General features: G+C 36.6%; 1 protein-coding gene across 7 annotated transcripts in view; it reads right to left on the reverse strand.

Annotated features, from left to right (window-relative positions):
- Positions 1-690: 690 nt before the first annotated feature.
- The window catches only part of Musk (muscle associated receptor tyrosine kinase), a 98,133-nt gene continuing 81,701 nt past the window's right edge, over positions 691-17,122 (reverse strand). For all 7 annotated transcript variants that reach the window (XM_076843198.2, XM_076843196.2, XM_076843194.2 and 4 more), the window contains 4 exons: positions 8,884-9,085; positions 7,947-8,138; positions 6,417-6,565; positions 691-1,778 (listed from right to left, as the gene is read on the reverse strand). In XM_076843198.2, the coding sequence (XP_076699313.1) occupies positions 1,096-1,778; positions 6,417-6,565; positions 7,947-8,138; positions 8,884-9,085 (1,226 nt within the window). In that variant the 3' untranslated portion in view covers positions 691-1,095. The remainder of the gene's footprint in view (positions 1,779-6,416; positions 6,566-7,946; positions 8,139-8,883; positions 9,086-17,122) is intronic.

The raw sequence follows: 17,122 nt of genomic DNA on the forward strand, positions 1-17,122 counted from the left end.
TTTCTACAAGAAGAATGCACAAAAACATCAGTTTTGAAATAACTTGGAGCCACAAGAACATATTGTAACTCCCCATATCATACATCATGGTTTGAAAGATTTAATAGACAGTGGAAACAAAATTTGAAATGTGTGACTTCAAAGGCACAAATAGAAGAAAGAGATAATAATTTTTAAAAGATATGTCTGTACCAGTATATATAAAATATGTGTTTTTAATATTATTATTTATTCTAGGTGTTTATTGTATGTATGAAATAAAGGAGAAAAAAAGCAAATAAATAACCAAGAAAGTACAGAAAGGCCCAGAAAGAGGAAGAAGATAAAGGTTAAAGCAAAGTAATTAAGTTTTCAAAGAAAAAAGAAGAGTGATAAATTGCCATTTTTTTTCAGAAAAAAATATGTAGAAATAAAATAAGCAGATTATATTCATGACAAATGCACACTAAGGAAAGTCTTAGCACTAGAGGAGCCAAGACAAAAAAAAGGAACTAAGAATAACAGTAAGAATAGAGCCTTGCTGGTTTGTCATTTTATTCCTTGGAAACTCTCTGACAATAAAGTAGAAGCACAACTCTAGAATACAGACAAATATAAAACTATGCATTAAGTGCAAAAAAAGAAAATTCAACCAAAACCTAGAGCCTGTCTTTTGGTGGTTAAAAAAAAAAATGGTTTCTCCTGCTTTTTCAATTTCTGAACTTGACCTGATGTATCACGTGAAAACACACTACTATTACAATGGACAGGAATTAACTCTATCAAAAATGAAGCTCTGAATCCCACTTCCTATAAAATTTAATACCATAGTGTCTTCCTCTGCTGCCAGCTAACTCAGGAACTGAATTCGATGATACTCTTTCCTGTACAATGTGTGATACAGATTTTTCCCATGAGGAAGCCGAGTTCTCTCCTGTTATCTGACACATTTCCTAGCCTATGTTTCCAATCATCAATTCCAATGGTTCTGTCCACCTAGGGGTTCTGTGCTGTCATTTCCCACCCACTCTGGGCCTGGTGGGCCTCTGGTGTAGAATTCCTCTGGCTCACTGAGTCTGACAGAGACTGCAGCATTTCATCTGAGAACCTTCAACCTTACACTCCCACTGTTCCCTCTGCCCTCTCACACATGCGTTCCAGAATTCGGTGGATGCTGGGGAAACTGGGCCTGTCTGCAGGCAGCTTGCTCCAACACAGACGCATGAGATTGTACAGCTCCAGGGGGCAGTTCTCAGGGCAGGAGAGGATGTTGCCATCCCGCACATAGTAAATGACCTCCTCGTGGGCCATCCCATAGTAGGGCTGCAGGCCATAGGAGAAGATCTCCCAGAGGACCACACCATAGGCCCACACATCTGACTCTGTGGTGTAGCGGTTGTAGAAAATGGACTCTGGTGGCATCCAACGGATAGGGATAGCATCGTTCTCATTAGCTTTGTAGTAGTCTGCTGAGTAGATGTTCCTGGAGAGGCCAAAATCTGCGATTTTCACCACCATGTTCTCACCTACCAGGCAGTTCCTGGTGGCTAAATCCCGGTGGACAAACTTGCGCTCGGAGAGGTAAGCCATGCCGGCTGCTACCTGCCGGGCAATGCAAAGCTGCTCAGCACAGGAGAGGGGTGGGGGTCCTGGACTGGAGACCTGAGCCCTCGTGGACAGGTCACTGTGACTGAGGCTGCAGACAGTGTGAGGGGACATGCTACGGAGGAACTCGTTGAGGTCACCGTAGGCCATGTATTCAAAGAGCAGGCACATAGGCTTCCCAATGGCACACACACCTGCAACCAAGTAGCACACTCAGTTAGCTGGTTTCCAGAAACACACAATGGAAAAAGCACTCCAAAAGCAAATGACCAGATCGGAAAATATGGGGCCCTATTTTTTTTTTTTCTTTGTTGACAGCATTACGGTCAAACCTTGACCCTCCTCCTTTGTTTAAACATCTCCTGTTTACCTTTGAAGATTCAACTTCTTTGTTATCCTTCTTAGGGGGGCCTCAGCTCCTGACCTCTAGTCTCAGATTTTGCTTCTAATATCTTTCAACATAGTATCTACCTTCCCATTTTTTTCAAGATTTGTTCATTTGAGATTTTTCCCCAATATTTTAGCACTTGGCAAGGAGAGACTATGTCTTATTCCTCTTTAGATTCCCCCATGTCCCCCCACGTGTCTGGCTAACCAGGTGCTCCATGTTTGGCGAGTGAGTTCATGAGTGGATGTTTGCTCTCAGTATGTGACGTAATTGCTCAGTTTCTGTTTACTTCTCTGAAGAATTATAATGAGAAAGATGTATCAAGTTCGGAAAGAATAATAAAAACGATCCAAGATATCCTCCACCAAGTATTTAGAAAGCTATAGTAAAATATTTTGAAATTTAGGCATAAATAGTGCCAGGAGGACATTTGCAGATCTGAGGACTGCTATATTTGAGAAGGAAGCCGGAGAACTTGGAATATTAGATCAGATGGGCATAATTTCACATCACCATAAAAATAGATTGTTAGATTTATTATTTTTTCAGGCCAAAATTAGAAGCTTATTTTTTTAAAAAGGGACATAAGAAATAATGTTATCTTTATTTATTTATTTTGGAGTTATTTTTTAATTCCAGGGGCTATAGCAATCAGCATATTTGAGAAAATTAAAGCAATGTCAACTGGATCCAATTGAAAATTTCTTCTATAAGGTCATCTTTAGTCAACAGGGATTTACCTACCTCATCAACTGGTGTTACCACTGTTGATGCCAGTTGAATTGATTTTAAAAGAATTCTTATTTGGGGAAAAAATAATGACAGCGAGATTTTCTGAGAAAAAGAAATCTTCTGGAACTGAGGTTATTTAATGAAATGTTTTACTTCTTCATGCAGAAAATATTATATAGAAAATTTCTACTTTATGATGGTTATCAACAATTATATATTCATGTATATTATATGTAATTTATAATTATGCATGTGAAAAAAATGTATATATTTAAAAGCTCAAAATGTTTTATATATTGTGATAACTCCTTACTAATTCTTAGTTGGGACTTCAAAGTAGAATCAAATTCTTAAGAGAAGAACTGTTTTCACTCTTGTAACTTCAGGCCTAGTTCTCTGCCTGGCTCCCTGTGGCCTTTCAATATAAGCTGTTGGGTGAATGGATTTAAAGATGGAGAGGTGAATGGGTGTAAGAAAACATCATGCCTATTCCAACCCATGTCTTTCAATACTAATGTGACATCTTCAACAAATCATCTTGTGTCATTGTGCTATTTCCTCAACTGTTAGAATATTGGGTAAGAGTCTATAATTTCTAATGCCTCTTGCTTTTGAAAAATTCAGCATAGCCTTGAATTTATACCCATCTCCAGTTTAAGACTTTCTAATGCCTCTTGCTTTTGAAAAATTCAGCATAGCCTTGCATTTATACCCATCTCCAGTTTACGACTACAAAACCATTATTTACTAGGATTTCAATAAAACCGAATCAATTTTTAAAACACAAACATGTTCAATGAGTGCCTGATAGTCTACATGTGTGAAACAAAGCAACTTTCTTTCATTGAAGTTAAATGTTATAGATTTTTTCCAATTCTCCTTTTACCATTATCATCTCATTTAGGTGGTATTAACTTCCAAGAAACTGTGAGACTGGTGGAACCACATGCATGAATGATTACTGCTTATGTACACTTAAGTAAAAGCAGACCCTGTGTTTATAGGCTGTTGATGTGGAATTTGAATATGGCATTTAGCAAATGGTAATATAAGTCTGAGTTCTTGTTGGGCAATAAAAATGAGGGAAAACTCTTAGTAGTGATGTTTAAACATGCCACCACAGTAATCACAAATTTGCAAATTGCACATAGTTTGTCTTTGAATCAATCCCAGGAATTCTAGATGTTGTAAAATTTCAACTACTTATATATAAATGCAGAGTCGACATTTTTAAGGAACAGTAAAACACTATTCTGCAACAAGAAAATATCTTGCTTTGGTGCTCATTGCATATTATTTCCAAAGGCTATTCAGTTACACAAAATTCAAGGAACAAACTGTATTTATCTTTTGTCAGTACCTCTTTCAAAATCTAGTGCCCTATTTCCTATGCCTGATAGATGTTGACCTCTCAGAACCATGTGGTAAGAGGAACTCAGCTCTCCTCACTGATCATCAGCAATTCCTGATGGTCCCAGCTCACCATGTTTGACTGAGACTCAGATATAAACCATCTAATTTAAAATGCACTCTTAGGCATGGTTTTGTGAAAGCTGGATTTGAAGTGACCATAAACATAGAGCAAAAAGTAGACAATTGATACCTGAAGTTATCTGCCCACAAAGAGTGGTTCGGAGGAATTGTGTAGAGTGAGACGGGCAAGGACAGAATCTTTGGGCATATTGAGTCTTGGAGTTGCAGGTGGCAGTCGGTCGGGGAAAGAAGAGCCCTTGAACAGGAGGGTGGAGGAAACTCCATGTTGCCCCCAGCGTCATTTTACAGTTCTTCTCTCACTGCATGTAACCTGCTCACTTTCAACTTTTTGAAATCCTTCCTATGGAACCTAGAACACACCTCCCCCCACCTCCACATTTTTATTGGTGGGTAATAGTTGCACATAATGGTGGAGTTTGTTGTTACATATTTTGTACATGCACACAATATAACAATATAATTTGGCCACTGTCACTCCCCAGTATTTCCCCTTTCTTTCTCCTCCTCCCTCCCCCTGGTCCCTTTTCTATTGGTTTCTCCTTTTCAGTCTGTTTTACTGTTCATATCATTTTCCCCACTCTAAATGTTGCAGTGCTGCAGGGCTGAGTCCTTGGGCCTCTTTTCTTTTTCTGACTTCTTTTTCCACTCCTTAGGTGTCTTAGTCTCATGACTTTATATGCCCTCATGATTTCTGATTTATGCCTGCAACCAGGACATCTTTTCTGAACTTGAGACCTCCATATCTACCTGCCTGCTTAGTTTTATCTGGATGTTGGGTGAGCATCTCAAAAAAAAAAAAAAAAAAAAGTTTAAAAAAGAACTCCCGCTTTCTACTAAGGAAACCTGCAAAAAGTGGGAAGCATCTCTTAAAATGAATTCTCACTCTCTTTCCAGTGGAGACACCCGCTCCTCCTGCGTCTTACCCAGCTCAGTCAGTGGCCCCTTGATTCCCTCAGCTGCGAAGCTGACACCCACTCTCCTGGAGCCTGTCCTTTGTTACACAGCTCCCATTTGGTCTGTCAGAATGTTATTCGGTGGCCCCCTGAATTACACAAAGAGGCCCATCACTTCTCAGGCTCCTCTCTACCACTCCCTGGGGGCACACCACCCAGCTTTTCTTTTTGTTACTGAAATACCTGTTTACTGTCTCCTTGCTTTTATTGCCTCCTTTCAGACTATGTTCAATAAAGCAGCCAGAGAAGTTCTGGACAAATGCCAGTCATGTCACATCTTGTCACTTCTTGGCTCAAACTCTTCATTTACTTCCCATTTTATTTAGAGTAAAAGCCAGTTTTTAATAAAGTCTAACAGAATCTTCCGACTGTTCCCATGACTTCCCCTCTTAAGTCTTGTCCTTGATAACGCTGTCTTGCTCTTGCTGCTTCAAGCCTTGCTATTCTCCAAGCACATGAGACACGCTCTTGTCATGGGGAATTTTGCAAATCTTATCATTCTTCTAGGGACGCTCTTTCCCATGCTATCCACATTGCTACTCCCTTACCTCCACTAGGTCTTTATATAAATGTCACATTTTTACCGAAGTATTCAAATAGTTTACCTTAGAGTCCGAAGAGTTCTCTTCTACCTTGATTTATAAAAAGTCTTTGGCTATAATATTTTACCATACAATATTTTTATGTGTTTATTTTTATTATCTGTCTTTCTCAAATGAATGTAAGCTCTGTGAGAGCAGGGATATTTGCAAGTTTTGTTCACTGCTCTGTGATTATACAAACCAAATATTTGTTAAGAGTTTGTTACATTTATGAATCCCAAAATAAACAGGAACACTACAATGGGTAAAAACAATTTAAATTACTGTTCTTGTGGCATTCTAGTTAGAGAAGAAAAAGAAGAAACAAAACAAAACGCAAAATATAGAGACTATTTTGATATTAATAAATTCTGTGGTAGAGAAGCATTGTCAATGAAAGATTGTGTAGGGACATTTAAAACATTTTTTAGAAATAGGAAGATGGCAGCAAAGATGGAGAAAATTTGATTTGATGAAATTAAACATAATGAATTCAGTAAGCATGGAACATCCTCCAGGGTTGAAACAGAATAAATGTTGGGACCTAGGTGAAGAGGCTGACCTTGGGAAGGGACACAGACATCAGGAAGTAAAGGGAAAAGCATAAATAAGTGAAATGTAAAAGAAGAAAAACTTGGAAATCCTGTTTTCTGATGAAATAAATTTCTTCATATATTTTCATACCTAAGAGTTTCACGATGTTGGGGTTGTCGAATTCTGCCATGAGAGCGGCCTCCCTCTGAAAGTCCGCCTGCATATCTGCTGAGGCTTCTTCTTTGAGCATCTTCACTGCCACCATAGTGAAAGGTTCGTAGGGAAGTAAGCCAGGAGCCCTGAGAGGTAAATTTATTGATAAAGAAACCAAGGATCAGGAAGATTATGTGTACCCACCTTATGACCCTAGACATCCCCACATTACCTCCTCTTTCCCAGAGCCACAGAATCAATTGTACTTCAAACTCCTTGCCTCCAATTAATAAAACTCACTGGGGCTGTTTTCCGCATAGATTAAGGTTGAGAAATGCATTATTTTTCAATTATAGGAATTCTAAAGTGCAAAGACCTAATGAACTTCATTGTGCTCTATGCCTTAATCTCTGGCCAGAATCTAAATTCCTTAAAGGTAAGGATCATGACTTATTTATCTTTTTATCCCTCATATAATGTGTGGCTTGCTTATTTTTGGTTCCCAACAAGTATTTGTCTGAGATGTTTGCCACTCATGTAATCTTGACATCACAGCTGCAACAAATATAGGTCAAGTTGTATCTTTCTGTAAAAAAGTGGTTTTTTTTTTGTTTTTTTGGTTTTTTGCAGGGGTACCAGGATTAAATCCAGGTGTGCTTAACCATGAGCCACATCCCCAGCTCTTTTTTTTTTATATTTTATTAGTTGTTGATGGACCTTTATATATTTATATGTGGTGCTGAGAATCGAACCCAGTGCCTCACACATGCTAGGCAAGTGCTCTACCACTGAGCCACAGCCCTAGCCCCACCCCAGCCCTTTTTACTTATTTATTTTTTAAATTTTGAGACAGGATTTTGCTAAGTTGTTTCGGGCTTTGCTAAGTTGCTGAGGCTGGTCTTTCTGTGCAGAGAGGGTGTTTTATTCCATTTCACACAAAAGCAAAAAATGGGCTAATGCTGGCCCTAATAATACTCCTTTATAAGCTCATGGTTTTCTCCATTTTTGTGGGATTTTTTCCTCTTTCTGTTTTGTTACTCCATTGACATCTATGTGTGTTAAACTCTGAATTCTTAAATTGAAATGCTAATTCAAAGTAAACATCAAATGGAGAAAATAACAATAGGAAATAGAAGAGAATTAAATTTGAGAATTCTTTCCTAAAAGCAATGGAAGAAATTTTGGTTCAAAATGTAAGTCAATTTTTTTTTCTAGAAAGAAAATGAGATTGAACTATTAGTAATTTCTTGGGATTTGAACAAGAGACTTTTATATTTCCTATAAGGTACTTCTTTGAAATGCAACAAAATATTTTCTTTTTACATTCATGCCTATTTTCAAGACAAAAAGGGGAAACTATCAAGATTTAAAGTATAGCATGTAACATAAATAAAGTTAATGATGTGAAGAATTAACAACTATTTAAAAATATATATGTACACACATACACACCTCAGACTAATGGTCAGGTAACTTTCAGACATGACATATTTCAATGGATTTTTTTTTTCCCATGGGTAACTTTACCTTGCTTGAAAGACCCTTCCAAATGCTCCCTCTCCAATATCTCTCACATATTCAATGTTATTCCTTGGATATTCCAGACTGAGCAATTTGGGATTCAGAAGGAGTGGCATCCTCTGGTACATGGGGTTAGGATGCAGCCTGTCTAGGAGGAGCTCAGAAGGCAGTGTGGTGAGGGTTACTGCTGCTGCTTCTCTGTAGATAAGACAGGCAAGACAAATAATGAGTTCAAGGGCAGGTAAAACCTTTGCACTCAAACTTAGATCATCCTGAAAGTTGTGGCATTTGGAAAAAAAATAAAACCAATTGTACAAGGCAGCCACAGGATCTTCAGTTTGAAAGCAATAAAATATTTTGTTTTGTCTAGAGTCAAAAGGCACATTTTTCTCAAGAATTTTGTCACTATCCAAATTGGCAGGGGCAATGGGATGGGGAGAGGATATGGGGAGCAGAAATATCCATTTTCTTCCAAAGTATTAAGTTCTATCTGTTGTGAAGTAACTTTAGGACATGTGATTGTAGGCAAAAAAAAGTCATTGACATTTGTTTGTTTATTTTGGTACCAGGGATTGAACCCAAGGATGCTTAACCACTGAGACACATCCCTAGCCCTTTTTATTTATATATTTTAAAAATTTTGAGATGGGGTCTTGCTACGTTGCTTAGGACCTTGCTAAGTTGCTGAGGCTGACCTCAAACTTGCTATCCTCCTGCCCCAGCCTCCCAAGTTGTTAGAATTATAGGTTTGTGCCACTGCACCTAGAAATTATCAACATTTTCAAAAATCATGATAAGACAGGCTTAATTTCAAAGCAGGGCTATGGGTTCTCTTAGAGGCTGGAGGTATTGTGTATATTTCTCTTTTTATCCCCAATTCCAATATTAAATATGTAGGTTTTAAAATATTATTCTGTGTGATTAGCTTCAACTTGGATCTCACCTTTTCTTATTTTTCCATTCTTTTCTTCTTCGGCAGCAATAAAGAGTAGTTATTGTAAGAAGCACAAATACTGCAAAACTGGACATGATGGAGATTATTACAGTCATGGAGTACGTAGGTGAGACAGAGAAGGAAGAAGATGAGGAAGAAGGCAAATTGGGAATGTCCACACTCGGCTTTGAGGACGTCATTGGTGGGAATGCTGGAAGTAAACGGTAATTCTTTTCATTCATTCTCAAACCTTTAAGAAGCAGTTTTTATAACAAAGAAACCAGTAAATTAAATTTAATGTTCAGAATGTGCTTATGTATTGGATTCTCCCTGGTTACCTATCTATAGAATCCAGTTGTGCACATAGAATCATATGACTTTAAAGATGAAACTCAAAAGGGATTTTTTTTTTTTTTTTCTCCCAAGAGACATGTGGATTCCGGGCTAGTGCTCTTTGTACTGTGTTGTATTGTCTATGATTGACAACAGTTGTGAAAATGGTTAAATACAATATTTTCTTGTAATTAAACTGTAGTCAATTGTCTAAAGGGAGCCTTTATACACATGTACTATCAGTTTGCAGACAATAAAAATAAGGAAAGGAGATTAAAAAATGAAAACATTAATATATAAATGAGCAGAAGTTAGTTCGTCTAAAACTTGAATTCCTGCCAAACTCCAATGTTAAAGGCCATTGCAATTTAACAACAATTAATATACACATTACTGCTGAAGACCAAAAGATGCCATACTTGTGCCATTCTGTAGGGTGCAAAGGCTGTTGCATATGTACTAAAACAACTTGACTAATTATATTCTGACTCCTCTTCATAGATTAAGACAAGAACACAGACACAGAACAGTTTAACAACATAACTAACAAGAATGTTTTAATAGCTAGGAATGAACTTTGTACCCGAAAAGAGAGAATAAACCTTTCAATGTTTATGGAATACTGAGACGCATAATCTTAAGCAAGGCTATAAAGGCGTTTCAAATTTCAAAAGCCAAAATTATGCAGATATACTCCTGACCAAATGCAGTTAATATAGATTAAGTAAAATCTAATAGGATTTTTAAAATTCTATAATTTTTTAGATTAAAAAAGGTAAGAGTAGCCAGAGTTATAGGTTAGATTTTTTTTTTTTTTCCAGTGCTGGAGATTCAGCTCAGGGCCTCACACATGCTAGGCAAATGCTCTACCACTGAGTCACACCCCAGCTTCAGAAAAAACTTTGTGGGTATGAGACTTGACCAAAGCTGTGCTTACTGATAAACTCATAGTGTTATCTCCTTACATTAGATATAAAGGAAGAAAGAGAATAAATGCTATATTTAGTTCAAGACTTTGGGCAAGAAACAATAACTACAGAAAACAAAGAAAACAGGTGATAAAATAATAGCCATATGCAAGCAGAAATTAATAAGTTAGAAGGAAACAAAACTGATAGAGTTGAACAATAGAGTAAAAAACGAATCCGTGGAATTTTAAGAAAAGAATAAGGCACAAACAAAATTAGGAAAGATAAAGGAGTTATGACAACAGATTCAAAGATCAATAAAAATGCAATAATACATAATTGTGCAATTACTTTTTTTTAAATCTTAAGGAAAATGTTAGGTATATGTTAGTTACCAAATTTGAAGAATAAGCAAAGGTGAATATAGCCATAATCCAGAAATTAGTTTTAAAAGTCCTGTAGAATTATGAATATAATTTAGTCTTGAAACAGAGAAAACTTCCATATTTTATGATCTGTTTCAGTAAGATAAAAACCTTTTGGATTCTTCCAGGAAGTTGCGATACTAATATCACAACCTGGCAATGTTATCACAAAGGAAAAATGCGTATGTAGATCATACAACAGACTTAGAGGATCCCAAATGAAATATCAGCAATTGACTGCAATATTGTTAAAGAACAATGAAATGATATAAGGGAACGCAGTAATATCACATTACAAAGTCAAAAGAAAAATTTATCCCAGCAGAGGCCTAAAGCCATTTGATAAAGGACACTTGTAGAAGTGGCAGTTACCAGAGGCGCCTGTATCTGACTTCTTAGTCTGGAATGGACACGGTGGTTATGCCCTGACCACTACTAGCTAAGCAAAGGAAAGCCTTCATTGCCATTTGAAATAGGACACTTGTAACAGCAGAGGTTACAAGGGGTGCTTAGTTCAGGAGTGGACACAGGGATTGTGCCCTGACCACCAAGAGCTAAGCAAGTGGCTCTGAAGCCCATGGAGGTCCAACTTGGTCCCTGCTGTGATTCAAGCAGGCACCTGGGACTAAAGAAATATCAGCAGAGCACTAAAACATCTGCATGGGAGGGATGACAGCATTCCTCATCAACACCACAGCAGGGTGGACTCAGACGACCTGGGTCCACTCGGACTGGCTTGAAAGCTGGGCCAATGCTCTTCAGACTAAAGCCTCTCTAGGTTTCTTCATCCAAGTAGGGAAGTTCCTTAAGTGAGTGAGCTCTGCTTCATGCCAACAGTAAAGTAGAAGCAATTATTAAAAGACAAGGAGAAATGACTATTTTTGTGCCTGGATTTTACAGTTTGTGAAAATATCAAACACGTGAGGCAGCATAATGAAATCTGTAAAATCAGTAAAGTCACTAGTTAAGTATAAGGACATTTTTTTTTCTAAAAAAAATATCAGAAAATAGAATTTAATGGCATGTTTAAAGAAACTCATGTAAGAGTTGTTACAAGAGTATTAAGGGCAGGAAGCTTGTACGCATATAGAGACAGTACCAATTCAGGTTTAGGCATACCGGATAGGTTTTCTAAAGTAATGTTAGTTAACTATGAAGCAAGTTGGAAAAGTTGCTATTGTGTGAGGGTTTGTGACTCCCACATGAGCTTTAAGTTGCAAGAAATGAGAAACCTTGTGAAAGGAATTAATGCCTTTATAAAAGAGGGGGTTGAGAGACCTCCCTTGCCCCTTCTGCCATGTGAGGTTGCAATGGGAAGGCAGCTATGTCCATGAGGAGGGCTGTGTCTACAGCCATGTCTGTGACAGCTCTTTCCATGGCTTTCATCTGACACCTAATATGATGGTGCCTTGATTTTGGATCTCCAGTGAGAAGTAAATTTGTTGTTTATAAGCCACCCACTTAGGGTGTGTTTTATAGCATCCTGAACAAACTAAAACAATTTATACATGTGGGTGGGGTGGGTGAGGAGAGTGGAGTGGAGTCAGGGTTGGAGGATGGTATTCTAAAAGGAAAAGAAAAGAAAAAAAAAAAAAGCATATATCAGTGTTTGAACCAAGCTGTTGCAAAGCTTTCCTGAAAGTGCAAATACAGTTTCATTATTGAAGCTGGGGAGTATCTAGTATCTGTAGGTAAGGCTGCAGATATCAGGTTTAGATCATAAAAAGTCTTGCATGCCAATCCAAGTCATTTGGAGTGTGCCCTGAAGCAAATGGGAAAACTCATTGGAGGGTTTCAAGCATGGGAGTAGCATGCTCATCTTTTTGCATCATAAAGACCCTTCATCTGCTCCTGAGACTTCCATGATACAAATATACCCATTAAGGCTGCTTTCAATCCACTAATCTGAAATGCTAAATGTGAAATTGGAAAGAGCAGCACACCATCATGAAGGAATTCCACCATGCAGATACCATGGTTAAAGGAAAAAAATCTAAAAATTTCTATCTAGGCGGAAAGAACACATAGGAAAAAATAACCAGACTTACATTGAACCAGAACTTAGTCACACTGAAAAAAAAATAACCAGATTCCTTTCCAAAACCAGACGCTGAAAAGAATAAAATCACATCTATATACTAATGTGAAAAAGATTAAAGAGAAAGAAAAAAAAAGACATAGCACTGGGGATTACCACATCCAGCTACTAACCTTGATTTCTCCAGGTAAAAGAAAACTATTGCATGATATACAAGGTCTCAGGCACTCACTGAAGATCTCTTCTGAGGAAATACTTGAGGGCACTCTTTACTAAATAATAATTGACTCAAAAAGAGACTTTAAGATGAAGAATAAAGAGTGGTGATAAAACAAGATATGTCAATCCAAATGGATCATGTTGAAGTAACTGGGGATTTTTTCTAATTGTCTAAACAAGAATCAACAGAGAGAGCTACTCTGCAAGATGAAACCTAATAGCACTGGAGGAAGGAAAGAAAAACAGAAAAAATATTCTAAGTGTCTTATCGGAGATTCTAAAGTCCCATGGGGGGACAGAAATGAGAAATAAACAGAACATGGAAATGTATAGAAAGAGCTGAGGTCTGGCATTCACTGACCAGGGGAGGGGGGGGGATAACCAACAATAAATAAATAAGGGAAAGGAAGAAATGAGAAAAAGTAAAATGCTAAAGATAGTAAGGATAAAATTAACTACATTACTTGTTATACAGAATGCAAATGGGCTAAATTCTTCTATTAAAAGAAAATGACTTCAGGTTGGAGTAAACCCAGCTATATGTTGTTTATAAGAAAAGAACACTAAGAGACAGAGATTCTAGGTACATGTAAAAAGAGAAAGATTACCAACACAAATGCCAGATATTTAAAGTTAAAAGCACTCAAATAATACAAGAGTGACATTTTATATTGATAAAAGGCTTAATATGAGAGAAAGTCATGAATTGCTATGCCTCATAGAACACAGCAGCCAAATATTTAAAGCAAAATTCATTATAAATGCAAATTATCTGATGAAATAAATTATGCATTAGATTGGTGTAGTGGAGATTTTAAGTCAGAAATCAAGTCAACTAAACCAATAAACCCGTGTGTGAATAGAGGGTCTATAAAGTTAATGCGATTATTCAACAGCCAACATTAGTGTATTCTATACTAATGAAAGAAGAGGGCCTTCATCATAGAAAATAATGGTTGTGTTGTAATTTTTATCAGCTCATATTCTGTGTTTGCTGTTCAATTCTAAACATCTCTCAATCTCTTGTTTAGCCAGCAAAGGGTAAACATGGAGGTGTGTGTTTTAGAAGTCAGGTTGCAAAAGAAAAAGTTGAAAATTGAAAGTATATAAAGTGAAGAGAGAATACTACAAGGAGATAGGATACCTATCCCCAAATAGTTATAATGGCTGTCCTATAGAAGATGGATCAAAGGAGAACAAAGGTAAGTTGTTGGAAGTTATAGGGGCCCAGAATTTAAATTAAATAATGGTTAAAGTCACTTCTAACTCAAAGTTTCTGTGAACTTAATATCATGACAAAATTTATCCAATTAACATTTCAGATAATTAAGCAGCTCCTGAATTACACACAACACACACACACACACACACACACACACACACATACATGTACATGCACAAAGATTACAGTTTCATTTGTGGACAACAGTAGCTGATCATTATGGGAAAATAAATTTTAAACATAATGCATATATCTATCTAAATGTTGGCCAAAGGTCAAATTGTTAAATTTTCTGAATGACTTAAAATTGTAAACTATAGAATTTTTTTGTGTATTAGTGTGTTTCAAGTATGAATCCTATAATCTAGTAAGTTTTATTATAAATGAGGTCTTAAAAATAAAGAAACAATGAGGACAGAGAAATATTAGGTTTAAAGGTTAAGGAACTAGGTTCTGAATATAGAGCAAGAATCCGATCTGGGTTCTAATCCTGACTCAACCGCATACAAGGTTGGTCAACTCTGACAAGTTGTTTAATCTTGCTTTGTTAGATTGACTAGTATGTAAAACAGAGGGCATTCACAGGGCCTAACTTCATAGGGCTGTTGGGAGTAGTGTGAGAGAGAATATATATAATACACTGATCATTTTGCCAAGATTTGGGCACCTAGTTATTCATTCTCCATGTGTATGTATGGAGACAGTAAAGATGGGAAGAAAGAATTGAAAAGAAAATCTCATCATCATTACAGGAATTAGCCAGGTTACACTTTTTGTCCCACAGAAACATTGAAACAGGAGAAGACAGACACACTGCTGAAAGTTCCTATAGTAAAATATATGAAATACCCCAGAAGAGAAGAATCGTGTGCTTAGCAAAGAAATGTAAATAGCTAGCACAAAAGCTTTACATACTCCTAAACATATTTCACATCAACAAAAGAAATGATAAAAAATAGAAACAACTGTAATTTCAGTTCCTGAGTTTAAGCAAGAAGAAATATTACAAAGATTAACAAATGATTTTAAAAATTCTTCCATCAGGTGAACTGGTGAGGGCCTTTGGAGTTGGCTCAGAAATCAAGAAATTTCAAAAACTATTTGAGGGCTTTGCATTCTCCCTAGAATATGCATCACCATTTCCTAATAAGAACACCTTCTCTGCATAGTAACCAACCTGCCAGAAGAGCTGAAGTCAATTTCTTTAGAATAATTTCATGTAACTCAGGTAGAACAGACTTTTCGTACCACATGTTCTGATGAAATAATCAGTTTATGATATTTGGAGCTCATTTTCTTACATGTATCAAAGATTTCGTAAAGCTATGTTTTATAAAGACTAGAAAATTAGTCTTGTAGCTAGTTTGTGCTGCTCAAAATTTCTTCATAATCAGTATAAAAGGCAGAAACATAGATTTGTGTGTGTGTGTGTGTGTGTGTGTGTGTATGTGATGTTACTAATTTAGGATTAAAGGTTAGCACCTTTCATACAGTAAACCCTAAATAAATATGTGAATGAATGAGCACATGAACAAACGAAGGATAACAAAGAACACAGTTATCAACAAAGGGTCCAACCAACGTGAGTTTGGGCTAGTTATATGACAAAGAATTGAAACGTTTAATTTTCCTTCCTCTGGTCCAGGAATAACAATTAGACTGGCTTCCAGAATCTTAGGTTATCAAGCATTTTCCATAACTGCTCTTGTTTAATAACTTAGTGATTCATTTGGGAGCAGTAGTATTTTTTTCTTTTACTACGTGAACACTTAGTGCTTTAAGTAAGCTGGTAAACATCAAGCCCTGGCACTCAGCCAAGAGCAGGAGGCATCAGATCTGAACTGTGCACCATGGACAAGAGTGTAATCTCAGCTTTTGAGCAGTCCAACCAAGAAAGGTAATTAATGTGAAAACCTTCTAGTTTCATTCTGAGGATTTCTGCTTTTCGGTAGGTCAAAGCATCATTCAAAAGAAGTTAGTTTCAAGGGCACCCTTTCCCAACAGCCTTCCTGGGTCCTTTCCAAGGGATTTTGTGACAACCCTTTTAAGACCATTCAATTTACCTTTATAAACATTATATGGGCAATTAGCTATCTTCAAAAGCACTTATCTTTATTCTGTTGCATAGGAGGGTAACAGATAATGATGGTATATGTGTAGTATACTACTATATTTTTCATAAAAACTCAGAAAAAGGATTTTGAATTTTTTTCACCACAGATGACAAATGTTTAAGGAGACAGATATGCTTACTATGATTCAAACATCACATAATGTTTCCACATATTGAAACATCACACAGTGCCTCATAAATACCTATAATGTTATGTGTCAACTACAAAAAAAACACTTAAAAATTCTACAAATTGTATCTCAGATCAACTTCATCAAAATAAGTATGAGACCCAGGCAATAGCACTTTTTAAACCTCTCTGGGTGCTCAGTGTGTACATGGGATGGAGGACCACACTGAGCATCCCTTACTAAGATCAGCAGAAACTCACCTGATTCTACAGGTAAAATGAGAAGAACATGAGATTCCTGTACATATTTAAGATAGTCTCCATCTGATTAGTATAACTAATTATAGAATCAAGAAAAAAATTGGGGGAAAAGTGAATCCTAGATATTTTATTTTCTTTACAACTTTTTTTCTTGTGTCTATATAGAAATTTTTCTACAATGAACATAGAATTTTCACATAAATAATAAACTTTTGGGGAAAAAATACAAAATGCTTATCTTCCAAAAGAAGGACTTGTCAGTTAGAAATCAGCTCAAAGAAATAGCTGTAGTCACACATAAATGATTAGATAAAAAATAAAGAATGCAAAATCAGAAGATGACATTTTAAACTTGGCTTATCTTATAGATATATAAGGCATAAAACAAGCTAAAAACCTTGAAGGGGGAGATGTCTGTCATTTGTGTCCTTCACTAAATATGATGACTTCCATGGTCTAATTAGAAGCTATAAACTATGATCTTCTCATGTTGTATCCTGGGTTAATATGGTGCAAAATCTTTGAGGGTGCTTTACATTCTGTTCTAAAAATCATGAAGAATGAGTGTAAATCCACATGCACGAATCCAATTACATACA

Source organism: Callospermophilus lateralis, chromosome 2 (assembly GCF_048772815.1).
Source record: "Callospermophilus lateralis isolate mCalLat2 chromosome 2, mCalLat2.hap1, whole genome shotgun sequence".
Taxonomy (NCBI): Eukaryota; Metazoa; Chordata; class Mammalia; order Rodentia; family Sciuridae; genus Callospermophilus; species Callospermophilus lateralis.